This window comes from Mustelus asterias, chromosome 17 (assembly GCF_964213995.1).
Source record: "Mustelus asterias chromosome 17, sMusAst1.hap1.1, whole genome shotgun sequence".
NCBI classification, from domain to species: Eukaryota; Metazoa; Chordata; class Chondrichthyes; order Carcharhiniformes; family Triakidae; genus Mustelus; species Mustelus asterias.
The window spans coordinates 46809653-46829764 of record NC_135817.1 but is presented as its reverse complement, the minus strand read 5'-3'; the positions used below and the strand labels follow the sequence as shown (position 1 = coordinate 46829764).

General features: G+C 44.3%; 1 protein-coding gene across 3 annotated transcripts in view; it reads right to left on the bottom strand.

Moving 5' to 3' along the window:
• sytl5 (synaptotagmin-like 5) overlaps nt 1-20112 on the bottom strand; it is a 190882-nt gene that overhangs the window by 45238 nt on the left and 125532 nt on the right. For all 3 annotated transcript variants that reach the window (XM_078232553.1, XM_078232554.1, XM_078232555.1), the window contains 3 exons: nt 14216-14331; nt 3722-3842; nt 1257-1391 (listed from right to left, as the gene is read on the bottom strand). In XM_078232553.1, coding sequence (XP_078088679.1) covers nt 1257-1391; nt 3722-3842; nt 14216-14331 — 372 coding nt within the window. The remainder of the gene's footprint in view (nt 1-1256; nt 1392-3721; nt 3843-14215; nt 14332-20112) is intronic.

The following is a 20112-nucleotide window of genomic DNA, read 5'->3' as shown; positions in this document are numbered from 1 at the left end:
TTGTTTTCCAATCCACTGGGTCCTTTCCAGAATCTGGAAGATTACAATCAGTTCATCTATCACCCTGCAGCTACTTCTTTTAAGACCCCTAGATGTAGAACATCAAGTCCAGTCTACCTGTCAGCCTTTAGTCCAATTAGTTTCCCTAGTATTCTGTCTCTTGTGATAATAATTATTTTAATTTATTTATGCAGCTAACATATATCATTGGCCCAGATTTTGGGTCAGTGTTGCTCTCTGCTGACGTTAAAGAACGCTTCACTGAAGATCTAGTGATCCTTGTAGTGAGAACTTTAATTCTCTTGAAATGCAATTGATTGTAACATACTTTAATGGGCATTCCTGCTGTTGAATTGCAATTATGCCATCAAATTGTCCAAGCAGCCAATAACATAAATAAATTCTCAGACATGACATGAAAATCATGGACAATCAAATAACTTTTTTTAAATTGAGGGAGAAAATAAAGACTAGGGCATATACATGGGACAGAAGTTTGAAACTGACATAACAAGAAAATAACTTTTTAAATTATTTTAAAATCCAGTAATCGATAACAATGGAGATATTTAAGAACATTCCACGTATTTTTCAGGGCTAAATTATTAATTGTTACTCAGATTTCTATTAAAAATCTTGTTATACTCATTAAGCAATGAATATTTTCTATGGGATTTCAAACTGATACAGTTTTATTTCCCTCTATCTGCAAAAAGGTTCCATTCTAAGGGGAATCCATTAGGAGAGCAATCAGGATGATTCAAGCAACTAATTGATGAAAGGCTCAAGCTCAATGCATTTGAACTGTACCTACATATGCTGACTGAGGTTAAAACAAGCAGGTTGAAAAGACCACTCAACTTAGACAAGATTAGAGTTCATAGTTGAAAAGAACATCTTCTCATGGAGGCTGAATAAATGATAAGAGATCACAATTGAGCAAACTGTTTTAGTGATTGGCAAAGTTAAATACAGAAGACAATAGGTGGAGCTATCAGATAAGATAATTATGCACAGGAAAATCGAACCAAAAATAGGTGAAACTCCCAAAGTGCCACAGGCACGATGGTGTGCATCTCAGTGCTCATTACAATCGATATTAGAAATATCTGAGCTTGACTTCTGAAACAAACTGAAGAATGTCAGCAGGACACAATCTCTACATTACTATCATTTGCAAGCACTAAAGTAACATCAAATACCAGCCTATGCTGCCAGAGGTACATGTTTATGTTTGTAAATATGTGATCCATTACCTGCCAGACCGTGTTGTGGAATGTATACTTTCCATTTCAAAGTCTGAATCTGCGTAGCTAATGCTTCTTCTGTCCTCATTCTTTGTGTCTAGCCCCTGACCATTCTGTATCTTCAGATTGGACTTGCCTTGCTTTCTGTTAGAATAGATGACAGCATTGTTAAATTTTGCATAACTTACAATGGTAAGGGGGTCGGGGGAAAGTAGAGAATGTCACAGGTTTTCTTGTTTATTCTTTTGTATGTGCTTTTGATGCAATTTCATCCATATTTTGTACTTGAACAGAGTTTGATTTGAAAGGAATTTGAATATTGCTGAGAAGAGAGAAACATGTTGGCAAAGCTTTTCTTCTTTCACTCACCAAGACAAACACAACAATGCCAAATTTCAAATGATCACAACAGGGGAATGGTGCTGATTGGTTAGCAAGTCGATTCTAATTAGCCAAGGTGTTGCCATGGAGAAAGCAACACTATTGGCTCACCAAGCTCCCTGGCAAATGCACAAAGCTTGTTTGCAGAGAATGGATTCCTGCGTACAAATGTATATCACTTACAACAAACGTAAACGAGTCATGTCGTGAGCTTGAATGAATTGGTTGTTAGTGTAGCTATTAGGGAATTCAGAATTGTTCAGCGAGTGCTGCATGTTTGTTGAATCACAGTCAGTAGTAGAAGTTTTGTTTTGGGTTTTGCAAGGGCAAATTAGTTGAACACGGTCCGTGCTCTTTCTATTATGAACAACCAAAGGAACATGCTGTTAGATTTGAACAGCCAATCGTTGGGATGCAAGATGTACATACCTGGTATTGCATTAGCACTGGAATTCCTACAGGATGTTGCTATGTGGTAGGCAGGACTGACAGCAATACCCTGTCAGAGGAAAATGCCACTCATATTGTATTAAGCGTAAAGCGGCTTGCTAACCTGTTCTTCAAATATTTTTAGATAGTTTGCCTTTCAGGGTAATTTGAAGTAGAGACCGATGAAGAGTATGCTCATGGTAGACAATAGTGGAAAACCCATTAGCGGATTTCTCAAGTGGGATGTCGAGAAGTGGGAGCTCGCTAGACTACTCTACCTTCATCAGTTAATATGCACATTGGGATTCATATAGCTCCATCCATTTTAAGGTTGATCTGAATAGCAGTCTTGCAAATAGGGCCCGGGCCATATGCTCACCTTACAAGCTTGATGTCAAAAAAAGGCACACCAACACTATCCTGCAGGAGAATGGCTATCCTGATTAGATCATTGCTGGCTGTGCATTGTGAAAACTTCCAAATGGGCCAAAGGACACCTTTTTTGGATCTAAGTGTACCTGGTCTATCTCAAATTAGCCCTGAAAGGCAAAGGACCTCAAACACTTGAACAGGTTAAGCATGCCATTTCATGCTGCTACTATGTGTTGTATTTTTCACTAACAGGATGTTGTGGTCACTCCAAAAAAACATTCTGCTGACCACACATCTGAGCAACAAATTTCAGCGCAGGTGCGATGCCAGGTATGCAAGATTTAAATCCCTGCAATTGGCTGATGAAATCAAACAGTATGTTTCTTTGGTTGTCTGTAATAGGCAGAATACAGAGCATGCTCAACCAACCCATGCTTGTAAACCCAAAACAAAATGTCTACTGTTAGATGTGATTCAGTGATTGGGCAGCACTGAGTGTGTGAATTATAATAGTTCATCGAGCTGATAAAATGGCTCATTTACGCTTGCCAGAAGCCCCAGCAGAGTGATGTTCAGTGCAATAATAAGAGTGTAGTGCTATGGCAGATAGGCTATGTATATCGTACTGGCCTCGAGAGGTGAGAACTGAGGTCCACCTTGTGCACATCACTCTTTTTCAAATGGATTTGAGACCAATGTAATTTCCTGCTGGTGCAATGCAATATTGGAGGCATGGGGAGACTGCGGCAAGCAGCTGTCTTGATGAGCATTGATGATATGCAAACAAAAGACATTCAGACCACCAGGAAAATTGACCCACCATTAATCCTCCATTAGGAGAATTGCAATTAGTTTTTACGCAGGCGGGTTTCCGACCTTTTGGTTTCCATTAGATTCTCCGCTCCTGGCTGATACCAAACCCGCCAAGGGAGGGATGGGAGAATTTCGCCCAATGTCTTTACACACAAGTTCAAACAGGAACAGAGTAAGCAATTAGGTAATGTTTTCAATTCTGTTGACCTGTATTTCTCAACAGGTTTCTCAATAATCTTCACAATTCAGCCAGAAGTACTCTGCAATTGTAAAGCTCTTACTGAGTGACGAATCCAGTTGTTTGAATGAAGATATATTCACTGGGATAATATTTAAATGTGGGATTTAATGCAGGAAATGTACAAAGAACAAAGAACAATACAGCACAGGAACAGGCCCTCCAAGTCTGCACTGATCATGTGTTCCTAACTAGACCATCCTCTATTCCCTACAGTTCTTAAGGTTCCACTCTTACTTACTTGAGCCTTCGGAATGCATCTGGAACCATCTTCTTCTCATTTCTGGTTAATGTGGGGGTCTTTGAAGTCTCTTCTGTATTTTTGTGATTTGTTTTTCCTTTTAGTTGATCAGTCTTGCTTCCTGATAGGAGTGAAGAAAACAAGTTACATTCCAGATGCACTGAAAATGAAAATATAACATTGCTTTAGCTCTGTGTCCAGTGAGTGCCACGGGGGCGATTCTCCCAAAAAATTCTAAGTGTCGAATTTGCATAAGAATTGGAGTAAATCACGCTGGGTTTTTTTCAGCCAAACTTTTAAAATGAATCTCCCACACTCTGTGCATTGCAGAGTGCACGAGTGTAAATCAGTCCAAAAATCAGTGGGCAGGGCCTATTCCCCCTGGGGAAGCTGGCAGCATAGTGCTGAGCGGGCCACTGCGCATGCACCGATCTGTCAGCACCGAGATCTGCGCATATGCAGTGGCTCATCTGCCGGCCTACCGATTGCTGGCCAGTTCGATCGTTGGCCAGCCCTGCAACCCTTGCATCGCCGGCCCTCTCATCCCCTCCGACAGTCCGATTGCTGCCCCACCAAACATGCCCGGGCCAACCCCACCCCGCCCCGCAGTACCCATCTCCCTCACCTCCCCCACAGTCCCAACCTCCCCAGCAGGCTGAACCCCCCCCCCCCCCCGCCAAGGCCCCCCCGCCCCCCCAAGGCCCCCCCGCCCCCCCAAGGCCCCCCCCCCCCCCGCCACCACACCGCGATGGCCGGCTCCGATTGTTGGCCTCCCTCTCTCTGTCACTCAGCCCAAATGCAGAGTGGCAGTGGGATCCCCACCCTCACCGATTGTCCCCCTCCAGAGGTCCTGCCCCTTTAGATCCCACCCCTTGACACTGCCTGATGCCCAATGGGAAGTGTCAAATGTCCCCTGGGCATTGGCACTTTGTCTTTTGGGCAGTGCCAAGGGGCCCAGGCTGGAACTGCCAAGGTGGCAATGCCCGGGGGCACCCCGGCGCCCGAACCTCTGGCAAGCCCGATTGCTCCCCTTCATTCCAGTGGGGTTGGGCCGCCAGCTCCCCGCTAGTGAGGAGCCATACTAAACCCCGCTGGAATGAAACACTCCTGGGAGGGGGGTAGTGGGGGGGGGGGAAGAGAGGCTAGCGGGCCCGGAGATTTCAGTTCCAGGCTGCTAATGGTATTTAAAACAAATGTAAATTAGGATTAACATAATTTATTCAGCCCCGTGCTGATTTTGGCATGGAGCTGACGGCGTCAGAAATCTGGCTGCCGGAGAAGCGCAGAGGCCTGGTGCCCAGCAGGAGTCCGCGAAACAGCCTCTGCTAGAAGCAGCACAGCGGGCTGGGAGAATCGCCCAGATAATCTTTGCAATGGGATAAATCACATCCTTGGATCTAACGAGTTCGTCCAGATTTTTAAAAAGTTGACTTCAATTGCATTTTTGATGCACACATGAATAAAAGTACGGCATCTCTTAATTTGTAAAGGGTGATGTTACACTTCAGCTTTCCGAGCAAATACCTGAAGATCACATCAAGAAATTGTATATTTTGGTGTGTGCCATGCCGGAGATTTTCCCTTCCTTTAAATGTAGAATGCAATGATTCGAAGAGATACCTATTCACACACTTTGAATTTTTATCATTTCCACTAAGATGCACATAAAATGCTATTCGTGTTATTGAAATACAGTTGTTTTGGCTCTAATGTACCAAGGATAACACTGGGCGGAATTTTCCCACAAAATGACTAAGTGTCACAAAAGCGAGAAAACTGGGGACTGGACTGAAATTGTCCCACAATTAGTTATGTTTTGGGACAGAGGTGAGTTGTGTGCCAGTTCTGGGAGGGACGGGACCACTGCCAGATGGGCACAGCCCAGCCATGTCCCTGACCACCTGGGGGCTTCATTGGCCTCTAAGCCCCCCCACCCCCGGTGTAGCCATCACGCCTGGTCTCTGCTAGTGGAGACCTGTAGCGATTCTCGCCGAGCTCACCAAGGGTCAGAAGATCCCGGGAGCTGGGAAAATCCAGTGTTGAACGGGCTAAGCATATTTAAATGCCCCTTTCTACATGCAATCTGGTTTGCGCCAGTTGAAAGGGCCTGAGACAATTGCAAATGGTTTGGTGCCGGGTGCGAAACATGTTTTTAGGCCCACATGCAATTTTCTGGGATTGCTGCGATCTGTGCCAGGCGCAGCGAGGCTGGAAATTCACCTCCACCATGTGTATAATGTACACCATGATTGCGTAACTCAAAAATTCTTACCTATCTATGCAAGATTATTCACATTTTTAGATCTTACAAATTTAAGGTCACCCCTAGTTATTTTCTTCGGTTAGCATTCCTAGTCTTTTCCACAAATTGACCCACATTCCTTACCATATGACATTTACCTTTGCTACTCATTATCTAAGCATATGATTCTGCCACCTGAAGTGAAGCACTGAGACATTCTTTGAAAAAAAAGGCCTGAATTTTTATAGCACCTTTCACTACCTCAGGATAGCCCAAGAATAGTCGAGACTATTCCATCCTGCTGACGAGGGAAAGCACTTTATTCAATGTGTAATAAAACCATTTAAAAAAAAGTCACAAATCAAATTCCCCGTCACACCCGCAATTTAACGTTGGGTTGTAATGGGATCATCTGAACATGCAATTAAAACAAAGGCTATTAAATTATATTGTATCTGTACTTGGTGTACCAGTTAAATGTAGATTTAAAACCTCATGATCCTTGTAGAAAAATCAATCAGGGAAGTATTTTGTTTCTGATGTTATTAGATCATGATTTTGTATTAATTGAGTCAAACACAGTTAAATCTCAAGATTTTAACTTTTCATGACATCATTAGGACATTTTTATGCCTCCCCAGAGTGATAAAGATTTCACTTCTAAAAGAGCCCTTGCTCTTATTTTTATTATCAACTTGAGGTCAGTTTTACACATTAAACAGGAAACCAAACTGACTAATGTGTGCTCCCATTGATTTAAATCAGCCACCTCCACTAATCCGTTGACATCTGCTCATGATAATGTTGTCTAATAGGACTATTGATTCAATTTACATAAGAGGTCTGCAGTTGTTGAAGATTGTTGAGGAAATGCATCCACAAATATCAATGGGACAGAAGTGGCAGTTAGCGGCGAATGAACAGCAGGGCACAGCTGTTTCTTACATTTTCCCATAAGCTTTCATGAAATTTGGGACGTACTAGAAATTAGAGAGGGGGGGGTCTGCAACTTGTCTCAAGCAAGGCAAACAATGGCTGGAATTCAAGTCTGCTTTTGAAAGTGGGTGAGGAATTGGGAGGGAAGGTGGATGGTGGAATGTCCAACTTGCCCTGTTTAAGTTAAGATTTGGGCAAGTTGAGGACAACCTTTCTATCCAGAGGCCAGTTGATGCTCTTAAATTACAAATTTATGGCCATTTGAGGCCCGATCCTGCACCACTGGTATTCTATTAGCACACCCTGTGGGGAAAGTGCCCAGTATAAGCTGGTGGTCTTCCTGCGGGCTCAGGGGAAGGGCAGGCACTCCTTACTGAGCACCCTGTAGCTCACGAGGACGCATGGTGGCATGGGTTACCTCAGCTGAAAGACTTCCCCCTCTGTCCTCCACATCAAACACCCCCTCTCACTGGGACCTGTATTACTGGCCCCAGTGAGCCCCAGAAGCTGAGCTGAACTGAACACCAGTGTCTTCTCCATGGCATCTGGTCTAGGCTTGCTGTAGTACCAGCAGTGGCCACTGCTTCTGGTGATGCTGAAGAGCTATCCATCCTCCAATTGACAAGAAGCTCTTGGCGACGGGACCTTTACCCTTAAAGACACAGGAATCCCAACGGCAGGTAATTAATTTTTCTACTGAATTCAGTTGGTGTTTCTGAAAATGTCCATGGTGTGGTTGCTGCTGGTTTCCCAGCTGCTGAAGAGTGCCACTGTCATGACCTATAAATTTATCCCAGGGTCTGCATCTCCTCAACCACGTCAGATTAAAGAATCATTAATGAGAGGTGCAGAGTTTGAACCAGAAAATGCCAGTTGAAATATCGATTTAAGTGTCAAATCACGTACAGAAAATAAAGTAAAGGGAAAGAAAGATAGTAAGATAAAGATAAGAGGCAAAATGATGGACTAGGAGACATTACTGAAAGGAAAGGCGGTGGACAGACAATGGCAAGCATTTCAAAAATGAATAGGTGAACTCCAGAAGTTGGTTATTTTTGTTTGGCGCAAGGGTGGTGAGGGAATTGTGGCCAAATCATGGCTTACAAGGGAAATTAGAGAGTGTTTCAGATTCAAGGAAGAAGCATACAAACTCGCAAGAAAAAGCAAAGCCTGAGGATTAGGAGCAGTTTAAAATTCAGCAAAGGAGGACTAAAGGATTGATTAAGAAGGGAAAAATAGAGTATGAAAGTAAGATAGTGGGGAACATAAAAACTGACTGCAAAAGTTTCTATAGATATGTAGAGAGAAAAAGATTGACAAAAACGAATGTAGTCCCCTTACAGTCTGGTGGACAACAGTTGCGCCTTTGTCCTGTCTGGACCACCGTTGTGTGTTTGTCATGCCTGGACACATCCCCTGCCGGCTCCTCCCCTTGTCACCGAGTATAAAGGTGGCTGTTTCCTCCCCCTTGTTCAGTTCGGGTCGGTTATCTGTTAGGATATGCTCCTAGTTCTGTAATGAATAAAAGCCTACAGTTGTATTGGCACACAAGTAGTCTTTTGCCTAATTGATAGCGCTTCAATTTTATTCATTACCTTTGACCGATATGGAGCAGCTTTTGAAGCCTGACAGATTAACCTTGGACCCTCAAGAGGTCAGAACTTCTGATCATTTTGACCATTGGCTGGACTGTTTTGAAGCTTTCATCAGCGCCTCTGCGGTCGTCGACTCTGACGGCGATAAGTTCCGCGTGCTCCGCGCCCGGGTAGGCGATGCAGTCTACTGTATATTCCGGGATGCTACTACATACGTGGATGCTATAGAACTCTTAAAAGGGCAGTTTCGAAAGAGCCCTAATGTGGTCTATGCCAGACATCTCTTGGCTACTCACAGGCAGCAGCCAGGAGAATCGTGCACCCAATTTCTGCGCGCCCTGCGGGTTCTAGCTCGAGCTTGCGACTGTAAGGCTGTTTCAGCAGCTCAGAACACGGAGGACCTGATCCGGGATGCCTACGTCGCGGGTATTGAGTCTACTTACATTCGGCAGCGCCTGCTTGAACAGGGTGGCCTGGATCTCCAGAAAACGGCCACGATGGCCGAATCCCTAGAAGCGGCCTCCCGCAATCTCGGGGCCTACAATGCTCCATCGACGGTTCCACCGCGGCGGCTGTTCCAGCGGGGCCCAAATGCTACTTCTGCGGCCGAGCCAAGCACCCTCGGCGTCGCTGCCCAGCGAAGGATACGATCTGCTCCAGATGCGGTAAGAAGGCCATTTTGTCAAAGTCTGCCGGGCGAAGTCGATCGCAAAGTCTCATGGCGCCGCGTGTGTTCCGCGGGTGCCGCCATCTTTGATGCAGTCAGTGGCTGCGCGGGAATCACCATCTTTGATGCAGTCAGTGGCTGCGCGGGAATCGCCATCTTTGATGCAGTCAGTGGCTGCGCGGAAATCGCCATCTTTGATGCAGTCAGTGGCTGCGCGGAAATCGCCATCTTTGATGCAGTCAGTGGCTGCGCGGAAATCGCCATCTTGGGTGCCGTCATCAAGGCGCGCCAAGCGGGAAACTTCATCCGCGACGTCATCAGACGCGGACGAATATGAATACTCACCTAGTTAGACGGTTGCATCGATTCGTCTGGACCAATCTCAGTCTCACCAACTCTCCAAGTCAATGATGGGGATTAAAGTAAACGACCATGTAGAAAACTGTTTGTTCGACTGCGGGAGCACAGAGAGTTTTATACACCCTCGCACAGTGCGTCAATATGCCCTTCCCGTGCGGCCCTGGAAACGGACAATCTCCATGGCTTCGGATTCTCACTCAGTGGATGTCCTTGGATGCTGTTGGGTGACTCTGACGGTACAGGGCACAGTCTACGAGTGTTTTCGGCTCCTCGTGCTGCCGCAACTCTGCGCAGCTGTACTGCTGGGGTTAGATTTCCTCACCCATCATAGGAGCGTCACTTTGCAGTCGGATGGCCCTTATTCCCCACTCTCTGTCTGCAATGCGCCGTCACTTAAGCGCCCCCCGCGCACCACCTGCAGTCTCTCGACCCTCAAGATTGCCCCCCCCCTTTATTCGATAATCTCACCCCGGATTGCAGGCCTATAGCCACCAAGAGTAGGCGCTATAGTGCGGAAGACCGGGCCTTCATTCGGTCCGAAGTACAACGTTTGCTCAAGGAAGGGATCATTCAGGCCAGCACCAGCCCCTGGAGGGCGCAGGTGGTCGTAGTTAAATCGGGGGAGAAACAGCTGGTGATCGACTATAGCCAGACCATAAACAGGTATACGCAACTAGATGTGTACCCTCTTCCCCGCATCTCTGATATGGTCAATCGCATCGCGCACTATAGGGTTTTCTCCACGATTGATTTAAAATCGACCTACCACCAGCTCCCTATCCGCTCGGAGGATCGCCCATATACTGCCTTTGAAGCGGATGGTCGCCTCTACCAGTTCCTCCGAGTCCCTTTTGGTGTCACCAATGGGGTCTCAGTCTTCCAGCGGGCCATGGATCAAATGGTGGACCAGCACGGGCTACGGGCCACTTTCCCGTATCTGGATAATGTCACCATCTGCGGCCATGACCTGCAGGACCATGATGCCAACTTACAAAAATTCCTCCGTACTGCCACTCTCCTGAATTTGACATATAATGAGGCGAAGTGTGTCTTTCGGACACGCCGCCTCGCTATCCTTGTACGTGGTAGAAAATGGTGTCCTTGGTCCCGACCCAGCCCGTATGCGTCCCCTTATGCAGCTTCCCCTCCCTACTACTCTCAAAGCACTGAGGAGATGCCTGGGCTTCTTCTCCTACTATGCCCAGTGGGTTCCCCATTACACGGATAAAGCCCATCCGCTTCTCAAATCGACCTCTTTTCCCTGAATGATCCCTTCCTTGAGCAAACGTTGTACTTCGGCCCGTCTGGCCTTCGACGACATCAAAGCGGACATCGCGGAGGCCGCGATGCATGCTGTGGATGAATCCATCCCATTCCAAGTGGAAAGTGATGCGTCTGATTTTGCCCTAGCCACCACCCTTAACCAAAGGGGCCATCCGGTGGCCTTTTTTTCCCGGACCTTGCAAGGCCCTGAGATTCGACACTCCTCGGTTGAGAAGGAGGCCCAGGCCATCGTGGAAGCCGCCCGGCACTGGCGCCATTACCTTGGGGGCCAACGGTTCACTTTACTTACGGACCAGCGGTCCGTTGCCTTTCTGTTCAACACCAGGCAGAGGGGCAAGATCAAAAATGATAAGATCTTGTGGTGGAGGATTGTGGCAGAGTGCAAGCCGCAGTTCTATCGGCCGGGTAGGGCGCACCGTATAAAGGCCACTCGCGCGTTTGAGCGCCTCAGCATTGATTTTAAAGGCCCCCTCCCTTCCTCTAACCGCAATATTTATTTTCTGAATGTCATCGATGAATATTCGTGTTTCCCTTTTGCCTTCCCCTGCCCGCACATGACCACGGCTACAGTGATTCGGACCCTGAACATGCTCTTCACCCTGTTCGGTTTTCCATCCTATGTTGATAGCGACCGTGGGTCCTCATTCATGAGCGACGAGCTGAGGCAGTACCTGCTCGCCAAAGGCATTGCCTCCAGCCGCACCACTAGCTATAACCCCAGGGGTAATGGTCAAGTAGAGTGGGAGAACGTAACTGTCTGGAAGGCTGTTCTATTAGCGCTACAGTCTGGGGCCTTCCAGTCAACCGTTGGCAAGATGTCCTCCCGGATGCACTACATTCAATTAGGTCACTCTTGTGTACAACGACCAATACGACCCCTCACGAGCGGATGTTCACTTTCCCCAGAAAGTCCTCCTCGGGTACCTCGCTCCCAGCTTGGCTGATGTCCCCTGGGCCCATTCTGCTTCGGAAGCATGTCCGGACCCTTGGTTGAGAGGGTCCAATTGCTACATGCCTCAATACACTTATGTGGCGTACCCTGATGAGCAGGGGGATACAGTCTCTGTCCGTGACTTGGCACCCGCAAGTGCCCCTGAGGCCACCACGTCCCTCTGCCCCACTGTCCCAGTCCCTTGTGTTGTGCGCCCAGAGACCGCTACGCCCCTCCCCCCTTCAGTCCCAGTCTCCTATATTGTGCGCCCAGAGCCCACTACATCCCTCCACCCCCCAGCCCCAGTTCCCTCTGTTCTCCATACACCACCAGGGCCACAGCTCACTTCTCTCACCCCTATGTACAGCTCGCTTGAGTCGCCGGTGCCGTCGCCACGCAGTACCCAACTACTGGACGGGACGACGGATGGTTCTGCCTCACACCACCTGGCGCCTCCTCTCGACGCTCAGTGCCTGGAGCCTGGGCTGACTCCGCTCCCTGCTCGGACGACTCTGCAACCTGCACTACGACGATCGCGACGGCGGATCAAGCCACCAGATTGTCTGAACTTGTGACATTGTTTGCGCTTCACCCCGTTTTTTTTTAAAGGAGGGGTGAATGTGGTGGACTACAGTTGCACCTTTGTCCTGTCTGGACCACTGTTGTGTGTTTGTCATGCCTGGACACATCCCCTGCTGGCTCCTCCCCTTGTCACCCAGTATAAAGGTGGCTGTTTCCTCCCCCTTGTTCAGTTCGGGTCGGTTATCTGTTAGGATCTGCTCCTAGTTCTGTAATGAATAAAAGCCTACAGTTGTATTGGCACACAAGTAGTCTTTTGCCTAATTGATAGCGCTTCACAGTCACAAACAAGAGAATTCATAATCGGGAATAAAGAAGTGATTGAGGAATTAAATTTGTACTTTGCTTCAGTCTCCACAAAGGAAGAACTGAATTATGTGCTCGAAGTGCTGTGAGAAACATGTTTTAGTGAGGAGCTGAAGGAAATCAGCATTCATAGAGAAATGGTTTTGAGGAAGTTGATGGGATTGAAGGTGAATAAATCTCTAGGTCTTCATAATCTTCATCGCAGAGTACTTAAGGAAGTGGCCCTGGAAATAGTAGATCCATTGGTGGTTATTTTCCAAAATTCTTTGGACTCTGGAATAATTCCTACAGGTTGGAGGGTAGCTATGTAAGCCCACTATTCAAAAAGGGATATAGAGAGAAAATAGTGAACTATAGACCAGTGAGCCTAACGTCGGTACTGGGGAAGTTGCTAGAGTCTATTATCAAGGATTTCATAACTCGGCATTTGGAAGGCAGTGATATAATCAGACAAAATCAGCACGGATTTACAAAAGGAAAATCATGCTTGATGAATCTATTGGAATTTTTTGTGAATGTAATTAGTAGAGTTGATCGAGGAGAACCGAGGATGTGGTTTATTTAGACTTTCAGACGGTTTTCAACAAGGTCTCACATAACAGAGTACTATGTAAAGTTAAAGCACATGGGATCACAGGTAGTGTCTTGAGATGGATAGAAAGCTGGTTAGCAAGTAGGAAACAAAAAGTTGGCATAAAGGGGTCTTTTTCTGATTGGCAGGCGGTGACTAGTCGGGTTCCGCAGGGATCAGTGCTAGAACCCCAACTGTTCACATTATATATTAATGATTTGGAAGAGGGAACTGAATGTATTATCTCCGAATTTGCGGATGATACAAAGTTAGCTGGGAAGGCGAGCTATGAGGAGAATGCAGAGATGCTTCAGCGTGATTTGATCAGGCTGAGTGTGTGGGCATCTGCATGGCAGATGCAGTATAATGTGAATAAATGTGAGGTTATTCACTTTGGTAGTAATAATAGGAAGACACTATTACTTGATTCCTGGGATGGCAGGTCTGTCATGTGAGGAAAGATTAAGTCGGTTAGGATTATATTCAGTGGAGTTTAGAAGAGTGAAAGGGGTAAACCTTTTAGAACAGAGGTGAGGAGAGATTTCTTCACCCAGAGCGTGGTGAATGCGTGGAATTCAGTACCACCGAATGTAGTGGAGGCCTAAACATTGTCTGATTTCAAGAAGAAATTAGATATAGCTTTTGGGGCTAAAGGGATCAAAGGATATGGAGGTAGGGGGAAATCAGGGTATTGAATTCGATGATGAGCCATGATCAAAATGAATGGTGGAGCAGGCTCGAAGGGCCAAATGGCCTACTCCTGCTTCTAGTTTCTATGCTAAAAGATTTAAATAATTACACATTTTTAAAGTTCCAACAATAATTAAAATGTGAAAGAATGAAACTCCACATATGTAAACATTAATTTTCAGAAAGGCTGATAGGTTGTTTGACAGTATTTAAGGCTTACCATTAAGAACCTTGAAAGTGTACTCACAATGGAATTGATAAGACCCAACTTTCTCTGGTGAGTTTAATCTGCATCTATGAAGTACAGCAAAAGACATGTCCAGTATTTCCTACCTGGAGGTTTCCTGATGATGGACCGTTTTATCATTTCACATCCCATTCCTGATGAAGATTCAAATCGTTTTGATCTCTCTTCAAAAAACCACTCACCAGTGACAACTCTCAACTGTCTGTTTAAAGAAAGAACAATGTAACAGCAACTTCTGCACACAATACGTAACTCTTAAAAGTGACTTAACATTTTACATTTTAAAGACTTTATGTTTGGCCTTTCATATTGATCACAGAGAATAATTGAAACTAAATCTGACAGATAATTAAGAAACCCCTCTTACCAATTCATATTTTACTTGATTCATACTTTAAGCGTTGTTTTTTGCAAGAATAGTTCAGAAAGATATCATGATTTGCAACTTTGTTTTGCCATTTTTATGATTACTTTTTTATTGTTTTGGAACAGTGCTTATTCTTCATCTCGAATGAAAACTTCCCTAAAAACATGTTTAAAGATATACAATTGAAAATTATATTTTTGAAAAAAAACTATTATGGATTATAAGTCTAATAAAGAATGTTTCTGATAGCAATTGTATTAGCCATTCTATAAAAAAATGGAATCCAGTGCTCCCTAATACTTGAGAAACATTTGCATCCAGAGGTTCTCGTGATCAAAGATGCTGCAACGGAAAGATTAAATCTCACCAGTGAGCAGTAATGCATTAATCATATCCGTGAGCAACCATTTCCTACTCAGTTGTCATCTGTCACATTTTAGAACGGAGATTAAATGCTGGTTTTCGGGCCTCAATTCCATTATCAGAGATACCAGCTTTCTGATAAGAAGTTATGTGGAGGACCACTCAGGGCCAAATTAAGAATTTTGTCGGCTCTGTGCACGAAGAACCTTTGAAGCATTTCCTGATCCATCAAATGCCTACTCCAACAGAGAAGGGTGATTGTTTTTCCCAGGCACTGGGATGTACATGAGTTTTATGAGTTGATAAACTGCTTCTTGTTCCAATAGGGCATACAGATGCTGAACTCCTTTTAATTAGGTGGGTGTCCTATTGAACACTCTTCACCACCCTTAGCTGAGGCCCTTGAGCAAGGATTCAATAGGCGTCAAAGAAAAGCTGGGCTGATACCTCTCAATTGGGAGTAATTTAGTAAAATTTGAAAGTTTTCTTTAAATGAATGCTGAGAGGAATTTTGTGCTTGCGCACAGATTACTGCTTTCCTTCACTTAGTAATATTGTTTATTCATGCCATTGTTTTGTTGGAAAAGATCTGAAAGGATTAGCTTTATGTTTCTCTTGATTCTTCATGAGAGAGTGGCAACCATTAAAAAATGAATTTCATTTCCCATTGCTGTCTTTGTTGTAATAATTCTGTGAACATGCTCAATAGGCAGGGCATTCCATCAGATATATTTGGAAAACTAATATCTCGGATGAATTAAATGCAGTGAATGAATTTAATATGGAAACAAGGGGTGTAAAGCACAGGGTATAGATACACAATCCACGGACCTCATCTACATAAAAATAATCTCTGCCAGAATTTCACAGAGCTAGAGCAGGTACATACCCGAGCTGAACTTGCGTGAAATTTCAAGAGAAAACATTGGACATATGTCCCAATGTCATGCCATCGTCATGTGATATTTTGTATGGCAGGTGTGTGCCGGAGTCAGAGGTGTGCCAGAGTCGGAAACGCACCCACTGATAATTGAAAGGGCAATTAAGCATGCAATTAGCCCTAATTTTATGTGCCCCATGTGCTTTTATGCTTGGTCCGCAGGCAATCACATTTTTTTCACCATTCCCGATTCAGAGTGAGTTAAAATGTCCAGGTTGAAATAAAAGAAAGTCTTTGTGAGTTGAAGTGTTGTGTGTTATTCTGCCAGTTGATTGATAGAGAAAGTTGGCAGCATTTTATTTTTGGTGCAAATGTCATTGGACCAATACTGCAGCTCCCTGAGGCAGCTTTCAGCCTTTGAGGGGCTAGTTGGAAACACCCGCCTGCACTGTCATTTCTGTTGGTGCTCGCCCACCTCGACAGGGCTCAGCCTTTCAAAGTACACGTTTCATGACAATTAACAGCCAGCCAGCGGCGATCACTCTCTCGGTTTGATTGCAGCTGGAAGCACATTTTGCACTTCCTTCTGTGCCCACCAAATGCACATGCCCAACGGGGCAAAAAATTCAGGTCCTCCATCTGTGATACTTTTTTAATATAGCCATCTTTTGTGTAAGAGGACAGCAAAGAAATGAAAGGTGGATTGGTGCATGTTAAATTGCTTCTTAGTGTCCCAAGATGTGTGGGTTAGGGGGATTGGTGGGGTAAATAGGTGAGGATGGGGGGATAGAGCGAGGGTGGGCCTGGGTAAGATGCTCTGTCGGAGAGTCAGTGCAGACCCAAGTTCGGTCTTCTTAGAGTAACGCTCAAACTTACAATTTCCTGACCTAGAGGTGACAGTCCAATTGAGCCTAGCTTTCTTCATTCCTCTGCTTCTTCTTCTCTACGACCTCAATCTCTTTTTCTCTTTGAATTGCTCTTCTCTTTTCCTTTGACCCTTGCCTTTCTGCCTCCCGTCCCTTCTCCCTTATTTGCTTCCTTGCTCCATATTTTTATCCTTTTCTAATCAACCAGCTAAGTCTTTGCATTGTCAGAATGCCTTTTCAATAAGGTAAAGGAGCACACTTTAGAAATAGATCTTTTGTGAGTGTTTTGCATTGGTTACTATTCCCTTGCTGTCCCTCTTGATCGTGGTTAAGAACTGCAACGTAACAATTTCACACTTTAACTTCACACTACAAACTTGTTTACTTACTTACTGAGATGCTTAGTGACTGTGCATCTCCCTACTTCATCTCCGCTGTTAAAACCTATAAACACATACCATATTTACTATTTTGCAACATGATTTAATTGGGATAAGTTTCACCTTCTAGCAGAATGGAAGCCCAGCCACTGTAGAATCCTCCTTACTTTCATTCTGTTGATTTCAATTATGCCACAAAGTACAATTGTTAAGGAAGAATGAATGGGAACCAGAACTATTTAAAAGGTAGATCAATGGCAAATTAGCCTTGCAATTAAACTGACTCAGAGGGAAATCCCAAAATCAGCACAAGTGAGCAGCAATCGATCAGGAACGAATTGAATGAAGTATTCAATATATTGCACGCTTTTTTAGAAACTTAATGAATAGTTAAAAATGCAGAATTAAGAACTAATATTAAACCGGTTTACAAAGATGGGCAGCAACATTACCTCTAGAGAAAATCTTAAAAAGTGATGTGATGGAGAGCATGGAGGAGAAGCACAGAGCGTGAGTAAACAGGAATCAATTTTATTTTTTCAAAACACAGGCTGTCTATCTAATGTTCATGTAGATTATTGAAAAACTAAACAAAATATTCTAGAGTGGGCAGTGCAGACTGTGTCGGCACTGTATATTACGGGAGTGTTTGTGTCCCACAACTGCAGGAACTGTCTCTGCTTTGAGTCACTCGACTCAGAGCTATTGAGTTGGAGTGAGAGTTAGAGACAATCCCAAACAGAAGGGATTGAGATAAATTTCTCAATAGCTTTTTTTTCAGAGCACGGTCATTCCCCAGAAAAAAGTACAGCTACATGAAAGTACAGATTGAAGGTGTTATTATCAGAGAGCCGGGAAGACTGATCTTGGGACAGGTTGGGTCGCAGACATTGGTTCTGCCCAGCAGGTAGAGTGTACTTGCTACCTGTGATGATAAGGAGAAAGACTGAGGGCAACAGCCACAATGCAGATTAAAGCATCGTGTCTCAGAAGGCGGACAGAGAGGAGACGAAAAAAAGATCAATCACTCAGGGCAGAATAAAGACCTCCCAATTGTGAAAGAAATTAGGGAAATTAATAAAAAACAGAAGAATCAAAAGGGAATTTCAACCACCCCAAACTTAAGTGGTCAGAAGAGGATGGTGAAGGGGGTAAGTGAATGGAGTTCTTACAATATGTACAGAACTCCTTTCTAACCCAGTGAGAATCCAAAAAGGGATGATTGAATTAGTCGGTCTGTTAATAGATAATGAACCGCAGCAGATAAGAGTAAAAAGTAGCGACACAACCATAATGTGTAGTTTAGGATAATAAATGAATAGGCCACAAACATGGCAAAGGACAGGGTAACAGGTTGAGGAAAAGCTGTTTTTTTTTTTGAGGAGCTGAGAATAGAATTGGAAAAATAAAATTGATCGAACAATGAGGTAGAGCAGTAACGGGAAACATTTAAAATGGTGTTCAACCTGAACCTGAAAAATATATTCTGCTTAAAAAACAAGAACAAACTAAACACAAGAGAGACACCATGAACAAAGAAAAACAAAGGAAAAATTGATGGTAAGGAAAGGGACAGATATTAAGTAAATGGACAGCTGGGCAGAACATAAAAAAGGAGAATACAGAGACCAGGAGAGAAGTCAAAAAAATTGCGTCGGGGAAAGAGTAACAAAGAATTTCATTTATCAAAGAACATAAAACAAAGCAGTAAAATATTTTATGGGGACATAAATAAAAGAATGGGGAAAATTGGCATGGAATAGAGTCACTGTGGGATGGTCAGGATGATGTCCCAGGCAGCGACAGCAAAATGGAAGAAACATCACATAGTTATTTTTCTTCAGTATTTATCAAAGAGACAGATAAAGTGGATGCATCATCAGATGATATTACTGCATCTAAATGCACAAAAAAAGGAGAAAAATTAAATAAAATAAATTTTAAGCGAGATTGCACTGGACAGATTGCACCTGCACATTTTAAGAGGGAAGTCATGGCAGTATTATTACTTAATATCCTGCTAGAAAAAGGTGCAGTGCCAAGACAACTGATGGTGAACTAATGATACATCTATATTTAAGAAGAGAGATTGGAACACTTCTAGGGAACTAGAAACCAACTAAGCATCTTAACATTGGTAATTGGAAAATAATAGACCCCTGCTAAAGGAAAAGAGAATCATCTCAAAACCAAAATTTTAGTTACGAATCATCAGCACGAATTTCAAATGGGGAAGTCTTGCTTGGCCACCCTCATCTTACTTAAACTATATAGGGTCTTCGTGAGAACATAGAGTGCTGTGCACAATTTTCTTCTCCTTACTCATGGAAGAATATACTAGCCTTGGAGGAAGTGCAACAAATGTTTATTAGACTCATTCATTGGCTAAAGGGATTGTCTTAGGAAGATAAATTGAGTAGATTGGCACTATATACCTTAAATGATGGTGGATAATTAAACAATCAATGTGAAGAGGAGGTTTCTTGGACTTCTCCATCCTGAATGATAACAAGTCTAAAAAATAAGGATAAAGCCCCTGCAATTAACTTCAGCCAGCCAGAAGTACCAAATGATTCATCTCAGCCTCCTCCTGAGGTCCTCAGCATCATTGTTGCCAGCCTCCAGCCAATTCAATTAATCTCAAATGGGACTGGATTTTCCAGCTAGTGGAATCTTCCGATCTCTGCTGGTTCCTCAGCAGCAGGACGGGAGCGACCAGCAAAATGTTGTGGACAAGGTTGGGACTGGAATGCCCGGCCAGTTACAAACCACCATTGCCACTGGAAAACACGCCACAGGGGCCAGAAAATCCCACCCACGGTGTAAGGCACTGGATACAGCAAAGGCTATGGGTCCCAATGACATCATACCTGTGGTATTGAAGACCTGTGCTCCAGAACTAGCTGCACTCCAACCAAGCTGTTTCAGTGCAGCTGCAACACAATGTAGAAAAATGACCAGGCATGTCCTGTCCAGAAAAACCAAGACAAAACAAATCCAATCTGGCCAATTATCACCCCATCGATCTACTCACAATCAGAAGATGTTTTTGACTGTGCAAGCAAACAAAACTTATTCAAGAATAACCTGGTCACCAACGCTCAGTTTGCATGGACAAATAGCTGGA